Source organism: Branchiostoma floridae, chromosome 8 (genome assembly GCF_000003815.2).
Source record: "Branchiostoma floridae strain S238N-H82 chromosome 8, Bfl_VNyyK, whole genome shotgun sequence".
NCBI lineage: Eukaryota > Metazoa > Chordata > Leptocardii > Amphioxiformes > Branchiostomatidae > Branchiostoma > Branchiostoma floridae.
Window position 1 is genome coordinate 21,754,514 of NC_049986.1, and position 17,232 is coordinate 21,771,745.

Genomic DNA, 17,232 nt, shown 5'->3' on the forward strand with positions numbered 1-17,232 from the left:
CGCATCTAAATTGGGAAAATGGGCAAATGATCATGATATGCCAGAGTCGGCCGAAAAGCACAGTTAACAATATCCCTCTGTCGCGATGGTACAGTCTGGATTTTTTGTTTTTCATAGTGTAATCAGGTATATAAACTTTGACCTTTCACCCTCGAAAGTGCTCCTGAATTATCATGACTGCCATTTTCGACAGCGATAGATTTGATTTGATTTGATTTGATTTATTCGGCTGTATACGATAGATAAAATCATTTCTCTTTATCTCAGACGAGTTTGAGGCCGATTTAACGCTTTATTGACCCAACAACTATACCCCCACACTGGTAAGTTCTTGTGTGTAATGTCAACCAGCTGTCTGTTTCCCTTATGCAAATCAGCACACGTAGCATGGTGCTTTAATTTCTTTGTTTCCTGATGAAGTAAAACCTACCAAACCGGTTTTATTGACCCACTCAGCCACTATATAAACCCATCCTGACTGCTCTGTTCTTGTCAGTACCGACTCTGAAGCCGTGAGGACCTGTGTAGTCGTGAGTCACTGTGCAGTTCTAGGAGCATCAGCGTATCTCGGTAAGTACATTTCGACATTTGTTATAAGCAGGATTTTGTATATCTATTTATTCATGGGCGACTATAAACATATGGTAATGAAGCAACTGTCATCCTTAAACAGACTAACTGCAAATTAAGCAAACATCACTTCTCCGGTGGATGTCCTAGCAGTTTGTTGTCTTAGAATTCTAAAATCCATAACTTGCAAATTATTCTGCAAGTTGCTGATTTTATAGTTCTTGGAACTAGACAACAATGAGTCGTTATGTCAGCTGAGTAGATCTATTCGTTTATGCAAGGCTCCACAAATAAAGGGAGACAACATCCGGAATATATTCGTTACGCAAAATCAAAAGTAAAGTCAGACATGATCGGATATGTCAATAGCAAATATTTCAAACTCTTATCTTATTTTGTGTTAATTAGTTGTTTTCTTTCTCATTATTCTTGCAGGATCTGTAGTTTTACCAACATGGCGACTGGAGCCGCGTCTCATCTGAAACAGGGTAAGGGAGAAGATGGGCAGGATTCTCCCCGTACCCTCAAGTGCAGTTATTGCGACAAGGAGTTTCGCTTCAAAAGTCGTCTCAACCAACACCAGCGAACTCACACTGGTGAGAGACCGTACATGTGTGGCGAATGTGGAAATCGGTTTATTCAGCTAGGGCATCTGAAGGGCCACATGAGAACTCACACCGGTGAGAAACCGTACCGATGTGAGGAGTGCAGCAGGCAGTTCATTGGGTTGAGCCATCTGAAGATTCATATGCGAACTCACACTGGTGAAGAATCGTACAAGTGTGAAAATTGCAACAGAGGCTTCAGTCGGTCAACTCATCTGAAGACCCACATGCGGACTCACACGGGGGAAAATCCCTACAGATGCGAGGAGTGCTGCAAGCAGTTCACCACATTGTCAAATCTAAAGAGTCACGTGCGGACTCACACAGGTGAGAAGCCGTACAGGTGTGAGGTATGCTGCAAGCAGTTTAGGCAGTCGGGTACCCTGAAAGCACACATGCGGACTCACACTGGGGAGAAACCGTACAAGTGTGAGAATTGCAGCAAGCATTTTACTGATCTGTCTTCTCTGAAGAAGCACATGCAGACACACACCTGTGAAAAATCGTACAGGTGCGAGGAGTGTGGCAAGCAGTTTCGTGGCCTGAGTCATCTCAAAAGACACATGCGGACTCACACGGGTGAGAAACCGTACAAGTGTGATGAATGCAGCAGGCGGTTCAGTGATCCGAGTCATCTAAAACGGCACATTCGGACACACATTATACAAGTGTAATGGGTGCAGCATACAGTTTCTGAGCTGTATAGTCTGAAAACGCAAGTGAGAAACCATACATGTGTAAAAACTGCAAAAAAAAGTTTCAGGCGACTAATATGGGGAGTCATGTGTGGGTAGCAGACACGTGCGAACTCTCATAGATAGAAAGTGGAAACCTATCAATTCCTACACGTGGAAAGTCATAGAACAGCGACAAATGCCACATATATCTTAAGAATGGAAAAATAGTTTCGACCAATGTAGACAATCTTCATATGGTTAAACACTCAGACGTACCTTAGTATAGTATAGTATTACAGACATTATGTTTGATGTAAAGGTGTTATGTTTTATAGTTTTCTACCAAGACACTTAAATTTTCACTGATCACAGTAAATGCATAGATCTGCTGTAGATTCTAAGCGTTTGGAATTTGTTATGGAAACATGTTAGATGTAGATGTTGCTAGCTATTGTTTGCCTTCATTATCTGCTGTAAGCTTCTAGAGATTTGTAGACTTTCGGCATCTTAGTTTCTTTAATAAACTAAATACACGTTATGTTTTGGTTTGTTGTCTTTTTAGTTATAGGTTATTTGTTTTTCCTACAGAACCTGTATGATTTTTCTCTATGGAAACATCACATTTGTTTCAAACCTACCGAACCGGTTTTATGCAGTCGAGAAAAAAGTCCTCGACGAAAGTCAGTGAGCATTGTCTGAAACGGATCGTTTGCAAATTTATCCAGTTGCATGAGGAGATGCTTTTTTTTATTGAGGATCTCATTACCTGGATGTCTAAACTTCAGCGACGGAAAGAAGTAAAAGTAGGGGTTGACAAAACTGATATCCAATGTGGAAAGTCGGGACATTGGTGACAGTAAGCTACATCGGAAGACGCTGCGTATAGTCTGGTATAGCACTTGGATCAGGAAATACGCCGTTCTTTTGACATTCGCGAAGTTTGTAACTTGTATTTCATCACACACACACAAACAAACACCGGTAAGACCTTTGTCTAATGTTGTCTGGTTTCCCGTTATGCAAATCAGCACATGTAACATCAGGGTACTTCTATTTGTTTCGCTGTCAAGTACAACCTGCCGCACCGGTTTTCCTTCCATCCAGTCACTATATAAATGTGTCACTGACCACTCTGTCACTACCGTCAGTACCGACCCTGAAGCCGTGAGGACTTGTGTCGCCGTGAAAACTCCGTGCAGTACTTTGGAGCATCATCGAATCTCGGTAAGTACAATGGTTTGTTTTCTGAGTAAAAACAGAGGTTAACATCACTCCCTGGGATAACTTATATATAGAATACAACACGGTGCATTCCGTATCACCCGAGGTATCAGCCCTCCCGCGGGTCGGATCACCCGAAGGCCGGAGGGTGATCCGACCCGCGGGAGGGCTGGGACCGATGTCATACCCACCTGAGAAAACCCATGTTTTGATGCGAAATGCGCCAGAAGTTGAACAAATTTGGTGCCCTAGAACAAAATGTGTTGCAACAGCAATGTTCCAACGTCCGAATCAGGTATTCGAATTGCCAACAGTGCCGTATTCGGCCCGTTCAAATTGGTTCAATTTACTCGAAGAAAGCCCATGTGATACGCATTTCGAACCTGTGCGATACGGAAAGTACGGCCCGGTCCGGAACACCCGTATCGAACGTTTTCGCGTCACAGGTATGACATAAGCAGTATTACATCACGTCTAATTGAAACATTCTAACTCTCGTACAGTTATCTGGGAGGTTTTGCATGCTTTGATAATGTTCCTATGAAATCGAGTATAGATAATTTTAGGAGGATGAGGTTTTCGTAGTTTTACGTCAACATTTCGACTCGAAAGCTACATTGTCATGTCCCTCAGAGATTTTGTCTGATCTCTCCTGATGAAGATCAGGGTGTCTATTCCGTACTCCGCTGTGTTCTGTAACCAAACACAACTTTCGAAAGGCGCTCCGAAGAACTCTTTGCCCGGAAACATCGCGGAACAGAAACATTGGCCTACAGTAAGAGTTTACTTTATTGATTTATTGCCGTTTCCCCGTTATACTGAGCGGGGCTCACTCACCCTATTAGAGTCTTCTGATCTGAGTTTGGTGAGGTCGGAGTTGGAGACCGATAATTAAGTTATTTGATACTGCGTTCCAAATACCCCGTGTAAGTATGTTCAGCACCTTATTTTTATTACGAACGCTCAGAAGTCAAATAATGTGTTCCGGTATATTTTTTGTAGACAAACAATTGAATTTTCAATCTCTTATCTTGTTCCACCGTGTTAATAAGTTGTTTTCTCTATCTCTTTATCATTGCAGGATCTGGAGTTTGACCAACATGGCGACTGGAACCGGATCTCATCTGACACAAGGGGAAGGAAAGGATGGACAGGATTCTCCCCATACCCACAAGTGCAGCTATTGCGACAAGGAGTTTCGTTTCAAAAGTAAGCTCAACGAACATCTGCGAACTCACACCGGTGAGAGACCATACCAGTGTGGTGAATGCGGGAAACGGTTTAGTCAGCTGTCGAATCTGAAAAAACACCTGCGAACTCACACTGGTGAGAAGCCGTACAAGTGCGAGGCTTGCAGCAAGCAGTTCAGTCAGCTGAATACTTTGAAGACACACATCCGAACCCACACAGGCGAGAACCCATACACGTGTGAACAATGCAGCAAGCAGTTCACCACACTGTCAGATCTAAAGAGGCACATGCGGACTCACACAGGTGAGAAACCTTACACGTGCGAGGCATGCAGCAAGCAGTTCAGTCAACTGTATACTTTGAAGACACACATCCGAACCCACACAGGCGAGAATCCGTACACGTGCGAACAATGCAGCAAGCAGTTCACTAAGCTGTCAGATCTAAAGAGGCACATGCGGACTCACACAGGTGAGAAACCGTACACGTGCGAGGCATGCAGCAAGCAGTTCAGTGACCAGGGAAATCTGAAGAAACACATGCGGACTCACTGACGAGAAACCGGACAGGTGTAAACAATACAGCAGAAGTGTGTCAGTTCTTTACAAAGGCAAAGTTGGCCTATGATTTACCGTTTTAATTCAGCACTGTACTCACTGCATGACTCGACTGTAAAAAAATAACGGTAACTGAATTACATGTACATCATTATAGTTAATCTTAAGCTTGCCACGTCACGTACTTGATTGAAAATAGAAGCGTTGTTGGAAAACGGTTGTGGGGTGTCTGGACACTAGTGACAAAAAGGCGGCAAAATGTCACTGGAGATAGCTTTCCGACATCGGTATTAGTTTTAGTTACTAGTACTCAGGTTCTTTTTAACATTTAATACGTCACTTTAATCGCTGTAAATACACAAGATCCTTGGCGTTTTGAAATAGCTTCGGAAACACGTTAGTTATATGGATTTTTGCTATGTATTGTTTGCCTTTATGATATGCTGTACGATGTTAGAGATTTGTTATATTTCCGCTCTCAGTTTCCTCAATAAACTAAAATGTGAATGTGTTTTTCATGTTGTATCTTATCTTCTTCCTCACCACAACACCTTTATGGTTTTCCTGAAAATTATCTCACATAGATAACATTAGTTTTCTAGTGAAGTAAAAACTACCGAACCTGCATTATGCACCCGCTACGGACAACGTCACCAACGAAGATCTCATGACCTGCTGACCGAAAACGAAATCTAGCGTTTGGATGTTTAATGTGGAACGTTTGGACAATAGCGACAGTAAATTACATGTGAACACGACGCCGTTAGTATCACGTAAAGGCGTCTAGTCTTTAGCACAGTAAACGATTGGGCTCTATTTGTATGAGTTGCTGGAATTGTGATTGTCACTTTATATACGTCGCTGTAGATATACAAGAATCGTCAGCGTTTAGAATTAGTTGAAGCTGCATGTGGGCTGCTACAGATTTGTGAAATTTCCGCAATCAAGTTTTGTAACTAAATTAAAATACGTTATTGGCATTAACCTTTATTATCTTGTTTGCCAAGTGCACCTTTTATACATTTGTAGTAGAATCTTGTCTGAATTGCCTCAATGCACATGTAACAAACTAGCCTCTACCAGGTCCACATATCACTGTCAATTCGAAAGAGCACTTGCACTGATCTAACTCATTCTTATATTATTAATTTTGAAAGAAGATCAGACAAAGAAATGTTTTTAATACATGCGTCGGGGCTTGATCTAGAAAAGGATGATTTTTCAATCGATAACGTAAAATAACACACGCCTCCCTTTAGATATACCGGAATTTGACATACTCGACACACGTTTTCAAAAATTTCTACTTGGTGTTCATTCAAAATCATCTAACGACGGCGTGCGAGGAGAGTTAGGAACTTTTCCAATTATAATATCTACTAGAATTCAGTTCATTAAATACTGGCACCGTTTGGTAAACTTATCTGAGGACTCTCTGCTTCGCGATGCATACAATACTGTACTTACTGACAATCAAGACTGGATTAATCATGTTAAGGACATTCTCTGTTACCATGGCTTGGGACACATATGGATGAAACCTGAGGCTTATAATGTAGATTATATTGTCAACCAACTGCGCCTCCGGCTACAAGATACATATATACAGTATTGGTTTAATTCTATTGAAAACAATTCAAAACTGTCTTTTCTGAGCAAGTCAAAAGAATGTTATGAACAAGAAAGATACCTTTATGATATAGATAATTTTGAAATTCGAAAAGCGATAACTCAGTTAAGAATCAGAAGCCATAAATTGAATATTGAAACAGGCAGATATTACAATGTAGCCCCTGACCAAAGGTTCTGCCCTTTCTGTCCAAAGCATATTGAAGATGAATTTCACTTTTTAATGGAATGTTCTAAATACACTATTTTACGTAATGAGCTATTCACATTTCTAGAATCTATTACAGCAGATTTCAAGAACCTCGATGCTAAAAACAGATTTGTATATATCTTTATAACTCCCATAATGCAAAGTTAGGCAAATATATCAAAGACTGCTTTGTTATTAGAAAGAATAATGAAAGCCATGATTAGCCCAACTCGATTGTAACATTATACAAAAAATGTATCTTGTTTTAGCCCTTTTTGTTATGTTAATAAGGATGTTAAGTCTTATTCTATACACCTATTTTGTACTTTGTGTAATAGTTGTTGCCATACATTGTACCATGTACAAATGTCGTGCAATAAAGTTCTTCTATCACTGGGAAATTGTCGAAATAAACAGAAAACGCGCCACAGGAGGTAGCTGGCCCAAAGTGAGTACTTCGTCTTTGTCGCTGTGCTATAATCGTTATGACGCGGGTACATAAAATAGTACGGATAAACTTGTTGAAGGAGAGGCAAAAAGCCTTATTTGAGGGGCAGCCAGATATAACCTGTCCTACGTGGTCACGGAAGGTGTCGACTCTGAGACTGCATGGTTTGGATTGTGAAAGTTTTCTATTTCGTGTATAAATGCGCCACATTACGCAACTACCTGTCTAGCGTGAGCCGGCTGCAGTTCTGTGACCTCCACAGAGGGGCATTTCAAAGAGGGCGTGAGAAGACGATATGCCGACAGGATTTTTTTGTTTTTTAATATTTTGTGGCTTGTACCTTCAACTCAAACATATCCGATTTTGGTATTCCAAAAGTGCACCCTACTATATTTTTAATGCGTCGAAGCCAGCCACCTTGAGGCCCTTAACTATAGAAATCCCCATAGGCCGAAAACTGTGTTCTGCTACCTTGATCATCCCTCTTCTTTTGAGGCGTTTTTAAATAGTATTCAACGCTTTATTGGCTCAACAACTATTCCCAAACTCTGCTTAGACCTTTGTCTCATGTTGTCTGGTTCCCCGTTATGCAAATCAGCACATGTATTAAACATCTGGCTACTTCCCTTTGTTTCGTTGTGTAGTACAACCTTAGACTCTACCAGGCGTCGTGGATCGGTGGTCTAATTGTAGAAATTGGACAAATAGAATCTATAGTACGCTTGGGGAGTTAGCCGGCCAGAAGAGTACGTTTCCTCACCACGAGTGGTGAGGATAATGATTCTACCGATCCACGCAGCCTGGTAGAGGCTAGTACAACCTGTCGAACCGGTTTCACCCGTCATCAAGCAATATAAATGTGTCATTGACCGCTCTATCAGCACTGACCACTCGATCTGTCAGTACTGACTCTGCAGCCGCGAGGGTGTGTGTCGACCGTGGGGTATCAGCGTATCTCGGTAAGTACTGACCATGATTTTGGTTCTCTGTGTAATCCTATAACGGAGACAGTTATCCGGATGGTTTTGCATGGTATGATTTTTTTAAGTATAGAAAATTTTTATTCAAACCTGAATACTTTTGTGCTAGTCTGTCCTAATCATTCAACAGTGCCTAGCTAGCAGACAGTCCAGGATTTTTTTTATGTGTTGATGTATTCATTGGCATCAATCGTGCAAACGACTGGACGGGTCACATTGAGAGCACTTCCTTATTGTTTTACCATGGAAAGGAAAATCGGCAGTTTGATTTATTATCGTTGTTTGCCAAGTCGTTTCATTGAAAGATTAACACATCTTAGTCTTGACTTTTACCATCGGAAGTGGTGACACCTGATTCAGCTTGACGGCCATTTTTGACAGCGTTAGTCAGATCGGTTCTCTTCATTCTTCAGTTTGAAGCCGATTCAACGCTTTATTGATCCAACCTCGATACCTCCACACATACCTTGTGTCTTGTGTTGTCTGATTCCCTTATGCAAATCAGAATGTGTATCGTGGTGCTTTTCTTTGTTTCCCGATGAAGCAAAACCTGCCGAACCGGTTTTATTTATCGTGCAAACGACTGGACGGGTCACATTGAGAGCACTTCCTTATTGTTTTACCATGGAAAGGAAAATCGGCAGTTTGATTTATTATCGTTGTTTGCCAAGTCGTTTCATTGAAAGATTAACACATCTTAGTCTTGACTTTTACCATCGGAAGTGGTGACACCTGATTCAGCTTGACGGCCATTTTTGACAGCGTTAGTCAGATCGGTTCTCTTCATTCTTCAGTTTGAAGCCGATTCAACGCTTTATTGATCCAACCTCGATACCTCCACACATACCTTGTGTCTTGTGTTGTCTGATTCCCTTATGCAAATCAGAATGTGTATCGTGGTGCTTTTCTTTGTTTCCCGATGAAGCAAAACCTGCCGAACCGGTTTTATTGACCCACTCAGTCACCATATAATCCCGTCATGACTGCTCTGTACTTGTCAGTACCGACCCTGCAGCCGTGAGGACCTGTGTCGCCGTGAGTAACTGTGCAGTACACTTTAGAGATCTTTGGAGTATCAGCATATCTCTGTATGTACATTGTGACATTTTGTACTAAGCACGTTTTTTTCTATATTTATTCATCGATGACCATAAGTATATGGTAATGAAGTAACTATAATCCTTTATAGATTCAACAGAAAATTAAAGAAAACATCACTTTTCCGATGGGTCTCTTCAAGCAATTTGTTGCCTAGTTCCAAGAATTCGAAAATCTGGAATAAGTAACTGGCAATTTTGCAAGTTGTTGATTTTAGAATATTGGTCGGATAACAATGAAGTCGTTATGTCAACTGAGTAGATCTTACATATAAAAGGAGACAGCAACTGGATCTGGAGTTTAAATAATGACATGTAAAGTTTATATGTATTGACATGTTGTTGTTGACGGATATGCTTTTTCAATAGAAAATATTCCAAACTCGTATCTTGTTGCATTGTGTTAATTAGTTGCTTCCTTTCTGTCTAGTCTTGCAGCCCTTGGAGTTTGACCAACATGACGACTATAGCAGGATCTCATCTGACAAAAGAAGTCAGAGAGAACGGAAAGTATTCTCCTCGTGCCTACAAGTGCAGCCATTGTGACAAGGAGTTTCGCTTCAAAAGTAAGCTCAACCAACACCTGCGAACTCACACTGGTGAGAGACCATACCAGTGTGATGAATGCGGTAAGCGGTTTGCTCAACTGGGAAATCTGAAGACACACATTCGGACTCACACAGAGGAAAAACCGTACCGATGTCAGGAGTGCAGCAAGCAGTTCAGCTACCTGAGTTATCTAAAACGACACATTCGGACTCATTCTGGTGAAAAACCGTACAAGTGTGAGGAATGCGGCAAACAGTTCGTTAATTTGTCAAATCTAAAGGATCACATGCGAACCCACACTGGTGAAAAGCCTTACAAGTGTGAACATTGCAACAAAAACTTCAGTAGGTCAAGTGATCTAAAGAGGCACATGCGGACTCACACAGGCGAGAAACCGTACAAGTGCGCGGCTTGCAGCAAGCAGTTTAGTCAGCTGGATACTTTGAAGACACACATCCGAACCCACACGGGCGAGAACCCGTACAAGTGCGAGGAGTGCAGCAAACAGTTCTCTCGGTTATCCAATCTTAAGAGTCACATGCGGACTCACATTGCTAGGAAAGAGCATGTGTGAAATTAACAGCAGGTTTTGGCTTAATAATGAGAAACCCTTCTGATCTGACAAAGATGGTATGAAAGTCCAGTACATGTCCCGCTTATCTAAAGATGCTCTCGGGATGTGTGTGTATGGCGGTGGGGGTGCTTTGTATATTCTACATTGTATCAGTAGACTGGTGCGACCAGTAATAAGTCTAATATCTAGATGACCCATGACGTCGAAATGTTAGTTAATATAAGAAAGTAAGTTGTTTATTTTCATGTGTCAACTTTAAACGTTTCAGAACTTTTACTTATAGCGCATAGAATTAGTTGTGGCAAATATATCTGCAAATTGAGTTCTCCAGTCTGAACAGTCTGAAAAGACATGAAGACTCACACTGATAAGTGACACCATGTGTAAAGAAAAAGGACCCCTGACGTGGACTAATTACTAGTAGGTACAGTCACACCTGCCCAAGACGACCACCCGGGGGACCGGGAAAAAGCGGTCGATTTGGACAGGTGGTCGCTGAGAAGAGTATCGACTCAAAACATGCCCGATGCAAAGTATAAATGGTTTCCGTTGTGTTTAATGGCAAATAGCAAGCACACTGCACGCACGCAAAGAAGCGAGGTCTTTAATGTCAAATACAACACGCACACTGTAAACTGTAAATTTAACCCCAAAATCCGACGCAAACCGGCCGATTTCGGCACAAAATCGCGCTAGTTATCATCAGAAATCGATGAAAACCTCAATTTTGAAAATGATGCGGTCGTTATGGGTCCCAATTTGGGCCGGTCGCGGTCGCGTTGGCCAGGTGGTCGTTGAGAAAAGGTCGCTTAATGCTTATGTCAATGGGAAAATAAATCGGGACCGAGAAAAAGCGGTCGAAATGGCCAGGTGGTTGCTGAGAAGAGGTGGTCGCTCGGGCAGGTTTGACTGTACTTATATTGTGCTGTATTATCTAAAAAGTGCTCTTTCTATTCTCTCTTTTTTTCTGTCTAGAAAATGTATAATTGAAGGTCACATGTGATGCAGATAGACCAACAGTAGTTCGCATACCCCTTCATAAATAGGGCGACAGACATAACAAACACGAGGGAATTATAGGCACGGCTCCTTGTATCGTTTGCATTTTTCCGGTACCTTACTGTTAGTAGTAATCACTGTAGGTTTGTTACATCCCTAGCGCATAGAATTAGTCGTTGTAAGCATGGTAGCTAAAATATCCCAACGCGTTGCATGCTTTCCTACTGCATTGAAATATACTTTCCGCATCTCACTTTCGTCAATAAACTTTTGCATATAATGACGCTTTATTGTCTTTCATGTTAACTATGGCCATTATTGAAGTTTCCATACTCCAGTTTAGTCAATTGACAAAAACACGTTAAACGGATAAGCAAACAAACCTTATTGCTTTTAACCTGCTTTGAAATTTATGGTGACATCCCACAAGGCTGGTGTCGATTGCTTCATGGTAAACGCGTGAGGTTCGATAACCGGTGAATTTAGTACATAGAGTGATACCAGAAAGAAGCAGCCTCATTTCAACAAATGACCAAAAATCTTTTGAAGTTTTGCCAAGTTGTTTTCCATGTTGTCTGATCTGACCTTTTGCAAGTCAGCATATGTAAATAAGCGCATATAACATTGTATTAGTCTTTATCTCCTACCAAACCGGTTTTATCTGCCTACCAGAAGAGATGCCATACCAGTGTGGTGAATGCGGAAAGCAATGCACTCAGCTGGTAAACTTGAAGACTCATATGAGGTCTCATACCGGTGACAACCCGCACGCCTGTGGCACTTGTCTCAAAGGGTTTATGTCTGCATCTAGGCTGAATATTCACATGCGGATTCACACAGGGGAAAAACCCTACATGTGTGATAAATGTGGCAAGCAGTTTAGGCAACAAAACTCTCTGAAGATACACATGAAAACTCACACCAGTGATAAACCATACAGGTGTGACGAGTGCGGTAAACAGTGCCGTCAACTTGGCAGTCTACGAGAACACATGCGGACTCACACCGGTAAGAGACCGTACAGGTGTGAACGATGCGACAAACGCTTTCGTCAGGCGAGTACTCTTCGTGTCCACAAGCGAACTCATAGCGATGAAATCCTGTCAGTGGCCATGTATTAAAGGATCACATCATCTGGTTCATGTGAGAATTTCTATAACGAGTTGGTTCTAAATACCGGTTTTCTCAATGTGAAGAATCATGCATCTGATTGTATACTTTCCTTCCCGAAGTGACCACTGATGCACTCAATTAGCAGCGTACTCGCTATACGACATCATTTGCAATAAAGAACGCTAACTTTATAGTTTAACTATGTTATGTTGTTGTGTGCTCCATACTCTGTTGATGGACTAGAAGTAGTTTGAAGACGTGACTGTTTTAGATGGTTAGACACCGTCCATTGAAAATAATGTAGTGTTTAGTTATAGCTGTGTTTTCTTCGCTTCAGTTGCTAATTGTCACTTTATATCTGACTAAAAGGCTGTAAATTTAACTTAAACAGTTTATGACACATGAAAAAGTGGCCAAAAGGCCTATGGTATCTGATATAGCAAAGATGTTAATTGTGTCTGCATCGAGATGTTGCAATTGCTTAATAGTTTTACACTGTAGTCTGCTAGAGATTTGTAGAATTACCGTAATCCAGTTTCGTCAATAAACTAAAACACGGTATTGCTGTTCTGGCTTGATAAGTTGCCCCTCTTCCTTGAAATGTCTGATTTCTCTTAAGCACATCAACACAGTGTACTGTACATCTCTACCCGGCTTCACATGCCTAGTAGAGAGCTACAGTACATATTGGCAAAGTAGATAGATAACTTGTGAGAGGACTTAGTTGGGTAAAAAAAAGGACAGTTGGCGACACCCCTGGCTTACTACGTTGTAATCGGCCATTTATGTTTTACATGAGTAATCAGGTGTGTAAACTTTGGCCTTTGACCGGAAATTCTGACCTTTGATGCGGCTTGCTCGCCATTTTCAAAAGCGACGTGTAGCCACTACTGAGATCCTTTTTCTTCATCTGAGATGAGTTTAAAGCCGCTTTATCGCTTTATCGATCCAACAACTATTCCCAAACACTGGTAAGACACTGTGTCTTATGTTGTCTTCCCCTTATGCAAATCAGAACATGTAGCGTTGTCTTTTCCATTGTTTCCTGATGAAGTAAAACCCACTGAACCGGTTTTATTCACCCACTCAGTCACGATATAAACCCGTCTTGACCACTCTGTTTCTGTCAGTACCGACTATCGTTTTTATTTATCTATGACTAGCTTCTATGTAGCTTCTGTATTCCTGAAACATAAAATCACACATTACTGCCCGGGGTAAGACACACAGCATTATACTGAGTTCATTTACTGACTTAACTGGCAGGAAAATTATGGAATGATATAATAGTTCCGAAATAGGAAGGAAATCAGTATGAACAGCTGTGACCAAATGAAAGTAATCGGGTTATGCTGAGAGTTTTGGTTATGCTAAAGTATATCCCCGATATATTAGACAACGGACGAGTGCATTTAGATTCTGCAAGTAATTTGAGGGACTTGTGGACAGCATCGTTAGTTTGCCATTTAAAACCATCCTTAGCCCCTACCAGGCCCCACCGGTCACCCAAAATAGTAGAAATTTACCAAATACACACATAACACTCCAGAGAAGTTAACGGGCCAAACGGTACAGTTTATAGTATAGCTTTTGTCTAATGTAAAAAAAAAAATGGTATTATTTACGTTTGTTCATATTGACTACCAGGTTTCATTTTCCATGTGCCTTAAAAGTTTCATACTATTGTCCTGTCCCTAGTAATCTCACCTACCTATGCAAATAAGAATGTCTTTCCAGTACTCCCCTATGTTCTCTTTATGCGAATCAGGGGTTCTAGTTAGTAACCCGCTTTATCCTGTAATCAAACACAGCCGCCTAACCCTGTTTTGTTATACCTCCATGCAAATACATCCAGCTAGTTACTGTAAGAATAGGCTTGCATCAACAGTTGGTTATGTCGATTTCGAAATGCCAGACCTCAAATAAACATCATTATTAGTTTAGATGTATATTTTACAATAGACAAGCCAGAATTTTCTCTTGTGTTAATCAAATTTTTTCCATTGTTCTAGCAGGATCTGAAGTTTGACCAACATGGCGACTAAGATCAGATCTCATCTGAGACAAGCGGAGGGAGAGGATGGACAGGATTCTCCCCGTACCCACAAGTGCAGCTATTGCGACAAAGAGTTTCGCTGCAAAAGTGAGCTTAGTCGACACCTTAGAACTCACACTGGCGAGAGACCATACCAGTGTGGTGAATGTGGGAAACGGTTTAGTCGGCAATCTAATTTGGAGGACCATATGCTAACTCACACCGGCGAGAAACCGTACCGATGTCAGGAGTGCAGCAGGCAGTTTAGTAGGTTGAGTAATCTGAAGTTACATATGCGAACTCACACTGGTGAAAAAGCGTACACGTGTGAACATTGCAACAAAGGCTTCAGTCGGTTAGGTCATCTGAAGATTCACATGCGGACTCACACAGGGGAAAATCCGCACAGATGCGAGGAGTACAGCAAGGAATTCACTACGTTGTCAAATCTAAAGTGTCACTTGCGGACTCACACAGGTGTGAGGCATGCAGTAAGCAGTTCAGTGACCAGGGAAATCTGAAGAGACATATGCGAACTCACACTGGTGAAAAACCGTACACGTGTGAACATTACAACAAAGGCTTCAGTCGGTTAGGTCATCTGAAGATTCACATGCGGACTCACACGGGAAAATCCGTACAGATGCGAGGAGTGCAGCAAGGAATTCACTACGTTGTCAAATCTAAAGTGTCACTTGCGGACTCACACAGGTGAGAAACCGTACAAATGTGAGACATGCTACAAGCAGTTCCGTGAACTTGGTACCCTGAAAAAGCACATGCGGACTCACACAGGGGAGAAACCGTACAGGTGTGAGGAATGCAGCAAGCAGTTCAGTCACCTGGGAAGTCTAAAGAGACACATTCGGACTCACACAGGTGAGAAACCGTACATGTGTGAAAAGTGCGGCAAACATTTCCTGGAGCTAGGACATCTGAAGAAACACAGGCGGATCCACACCGTACATGTATAGTTGTGAGGAATGCAACGAAAGCTTTAGTCAGTCACGTAGTCTTCGTAGTGACATGCCGAATAACACAGGTAAAAGTCCCTAATACCTGTGTGAACATAAAATATCCAAGAAAGTGCGAACTCAACATTTCGTGGATGTAGGATAGGATTGTCACTTGATCTGTTGAACTATACTGATTTCTTTTGCAAATATCATCTGCGATTTACAGTCCATCAGTGTACATGGCTTCACTGTGCAATAGAAAATAATGGAAACTAAATTACGACGCAATAATGACAATATGGTGATTCGTGGAACTAGAAGTGTTGTGTCAGAAAAAAACGACTGTTGAATGTTTGTGACAGAACGACGCGTACGGTAATATATCGTTCGCTTTACTTGACGTAAGGGCGCTGTGGTCTATAGCTTTCTGTCAGAGCAATCAAACCTAATTTTTCTCTGTTTTATCTACTATTTCTTTCTTTTTGTAACTTCTAAACTAACTGATTATTATGAATATACGAGATTTTTAGCGTTTGGACTTAGCTGCAGAAACACGTTATTTATAGACGTTGTTAACCCTCAAACCACCGTAGCTTTTTTGTGACGTAGATTACCGTATGGGGTCAAAACTGACCCCAAAACATTTTGTACAAATACAGTTTTTTGTGTGACTCTTTTTGTGATTTGTATATATGTATAGTTTTATTAATCTATGTGGAACAGTCTGACATGATTAGGTGAGAATATTTCTAGCTCATTATCATAATTCATGCAAAATATCATGAGGACCACATTTTGCACCAATGCTATTCAGACCGGGAAGGAGGTTTTTGATGCCAACTTCAATGCCGTATAGCGCCTGAATGACTCATGCTAGAGCCAGCAAACTTGTTAACTTTTTAGGAAAAGTTGAGAAGAAAAATGTTCAGTGAACAAAGTATGTTCGTCGTTTTTCATGTTGCCATGGCAACAAAATTCTGACAGACATATTTATTACTAATTATTATTATTATTAAGTTTTCTAATTTTGTATTAAACATTTAAGTTTTAAGGTTTTCTTAGCAGATATCAGTTGTTTATCACATCTTATGAAATTCAACGTAAATTTCATAACTCAATATTCACAATTTATGCTAATTTAATGATGTCATCAGGCAAAATCCAAGATGGCGGCCGAGATTACCTAAATGACGTCATAATGTCGTCATATAACATGATATTGGCACAAAAGCCGTTACAATAATTTTGACTTACATGTACATCATTCTCTGAAAATTTCGTGATCCTACCATAAGTAGTTCAGGTGTGGGTCGCAAAAGTTTGTTTAAAAAAATGCTGGGGTCAGTTTTGACCCCACTGGACGACACATATTTTTTCTATGATAACTTAAACAATAATGAGCCAATCTCGTTAAAAACGTATAAGAAGTTATAGGACATATATACAAACAAAATAATGGGAGGAAATTCGTTTTCGACCAGAAATGCCATGATGGCACACATCGATATACGCCTGGGGTCAGTTTTGACCCCATACGGTGGTTTGAGGGTTTAACTATTGTTTGCCTTCATAATGTGCTTTAGCTGCTAGAGGTTTGTTAACTTTTTGCATTTCAGTTTCCCCAATAAACTAAGAGAAGTTATGTTTTGTTGTCGTTCTTGTTGAATATTGCTCTTTTTTTTCTCACACAGTCACATACATAACTTGTCTGATTCTTCATGAATAGAGATCTTTATTGTACATGCATACCCACTGGGTTAAGTACAGGTCACAACAAAGGATACATGAAATATATACAATGCCAACAAATGACACGAGCAATTTGTCGTAGTCTCAATCAG

The 17,232-nt window shown here is 41.0% G+C and overlaps 2 protein-coding genes across 2 annotated transcripts; both read left to right on the forward strand.

Annotated features, from left to right (window-relative positions):
* The first annotated feature begins 119 nt into the window (after nucleotides 1–119).
* LOC118421932 (zinc finger protein 420-like) lies at nucleotides 120–5,332 on the forward strand. The gene is made up of 4 exons (XM_035829436.1): nucleotides 120–323; nucleotides 497–570; nucleotides 1,006–1,845; nucleotides 4,155–5,332. The coding sequence occupies exons 3-4, from the start codon at nucleotides 1,025–1,027 to the stop codon at nucleotides 4,816–4,818; spliced, it is 1,485 nt and encodes a 494-aa protein (XP_035685329.1). The 5' UTR covers nucleotides 120–323; nucleotides 497–570; nucleotides 1,006–1,024; the 3' UTR covers nucleotides 4,819–5,332.
* A 2,157-nt stretch (nucleotides 5,333–7,489) lies between these two features.
* Nucleotides 7,490–16,293, forward strand: LOC118421933 (zinc finger protein 845-like). Its single transcript, XM_035829437.1, has 4 exons — nucleotides 7,490–10,284; nucleotides 12,099–12,311; nucleotides 14,425–14,912; nucleotides 15,147–16,293. Exons 1-4 carry the CDS (start codon nucleotides 9,623–9,625, stop codon nucleotides 15,407–15,409), a joined length of 1,626 nt encoding a protein of 541 aa, XP_035685330.1. The 5' UTR covers nucleotides 7,490–9,622; the 3' UTR covers nucleotides 15,410–16,293.
* Nucleotides 16,294–17,232: the final 939 nt, after the last annotated feature.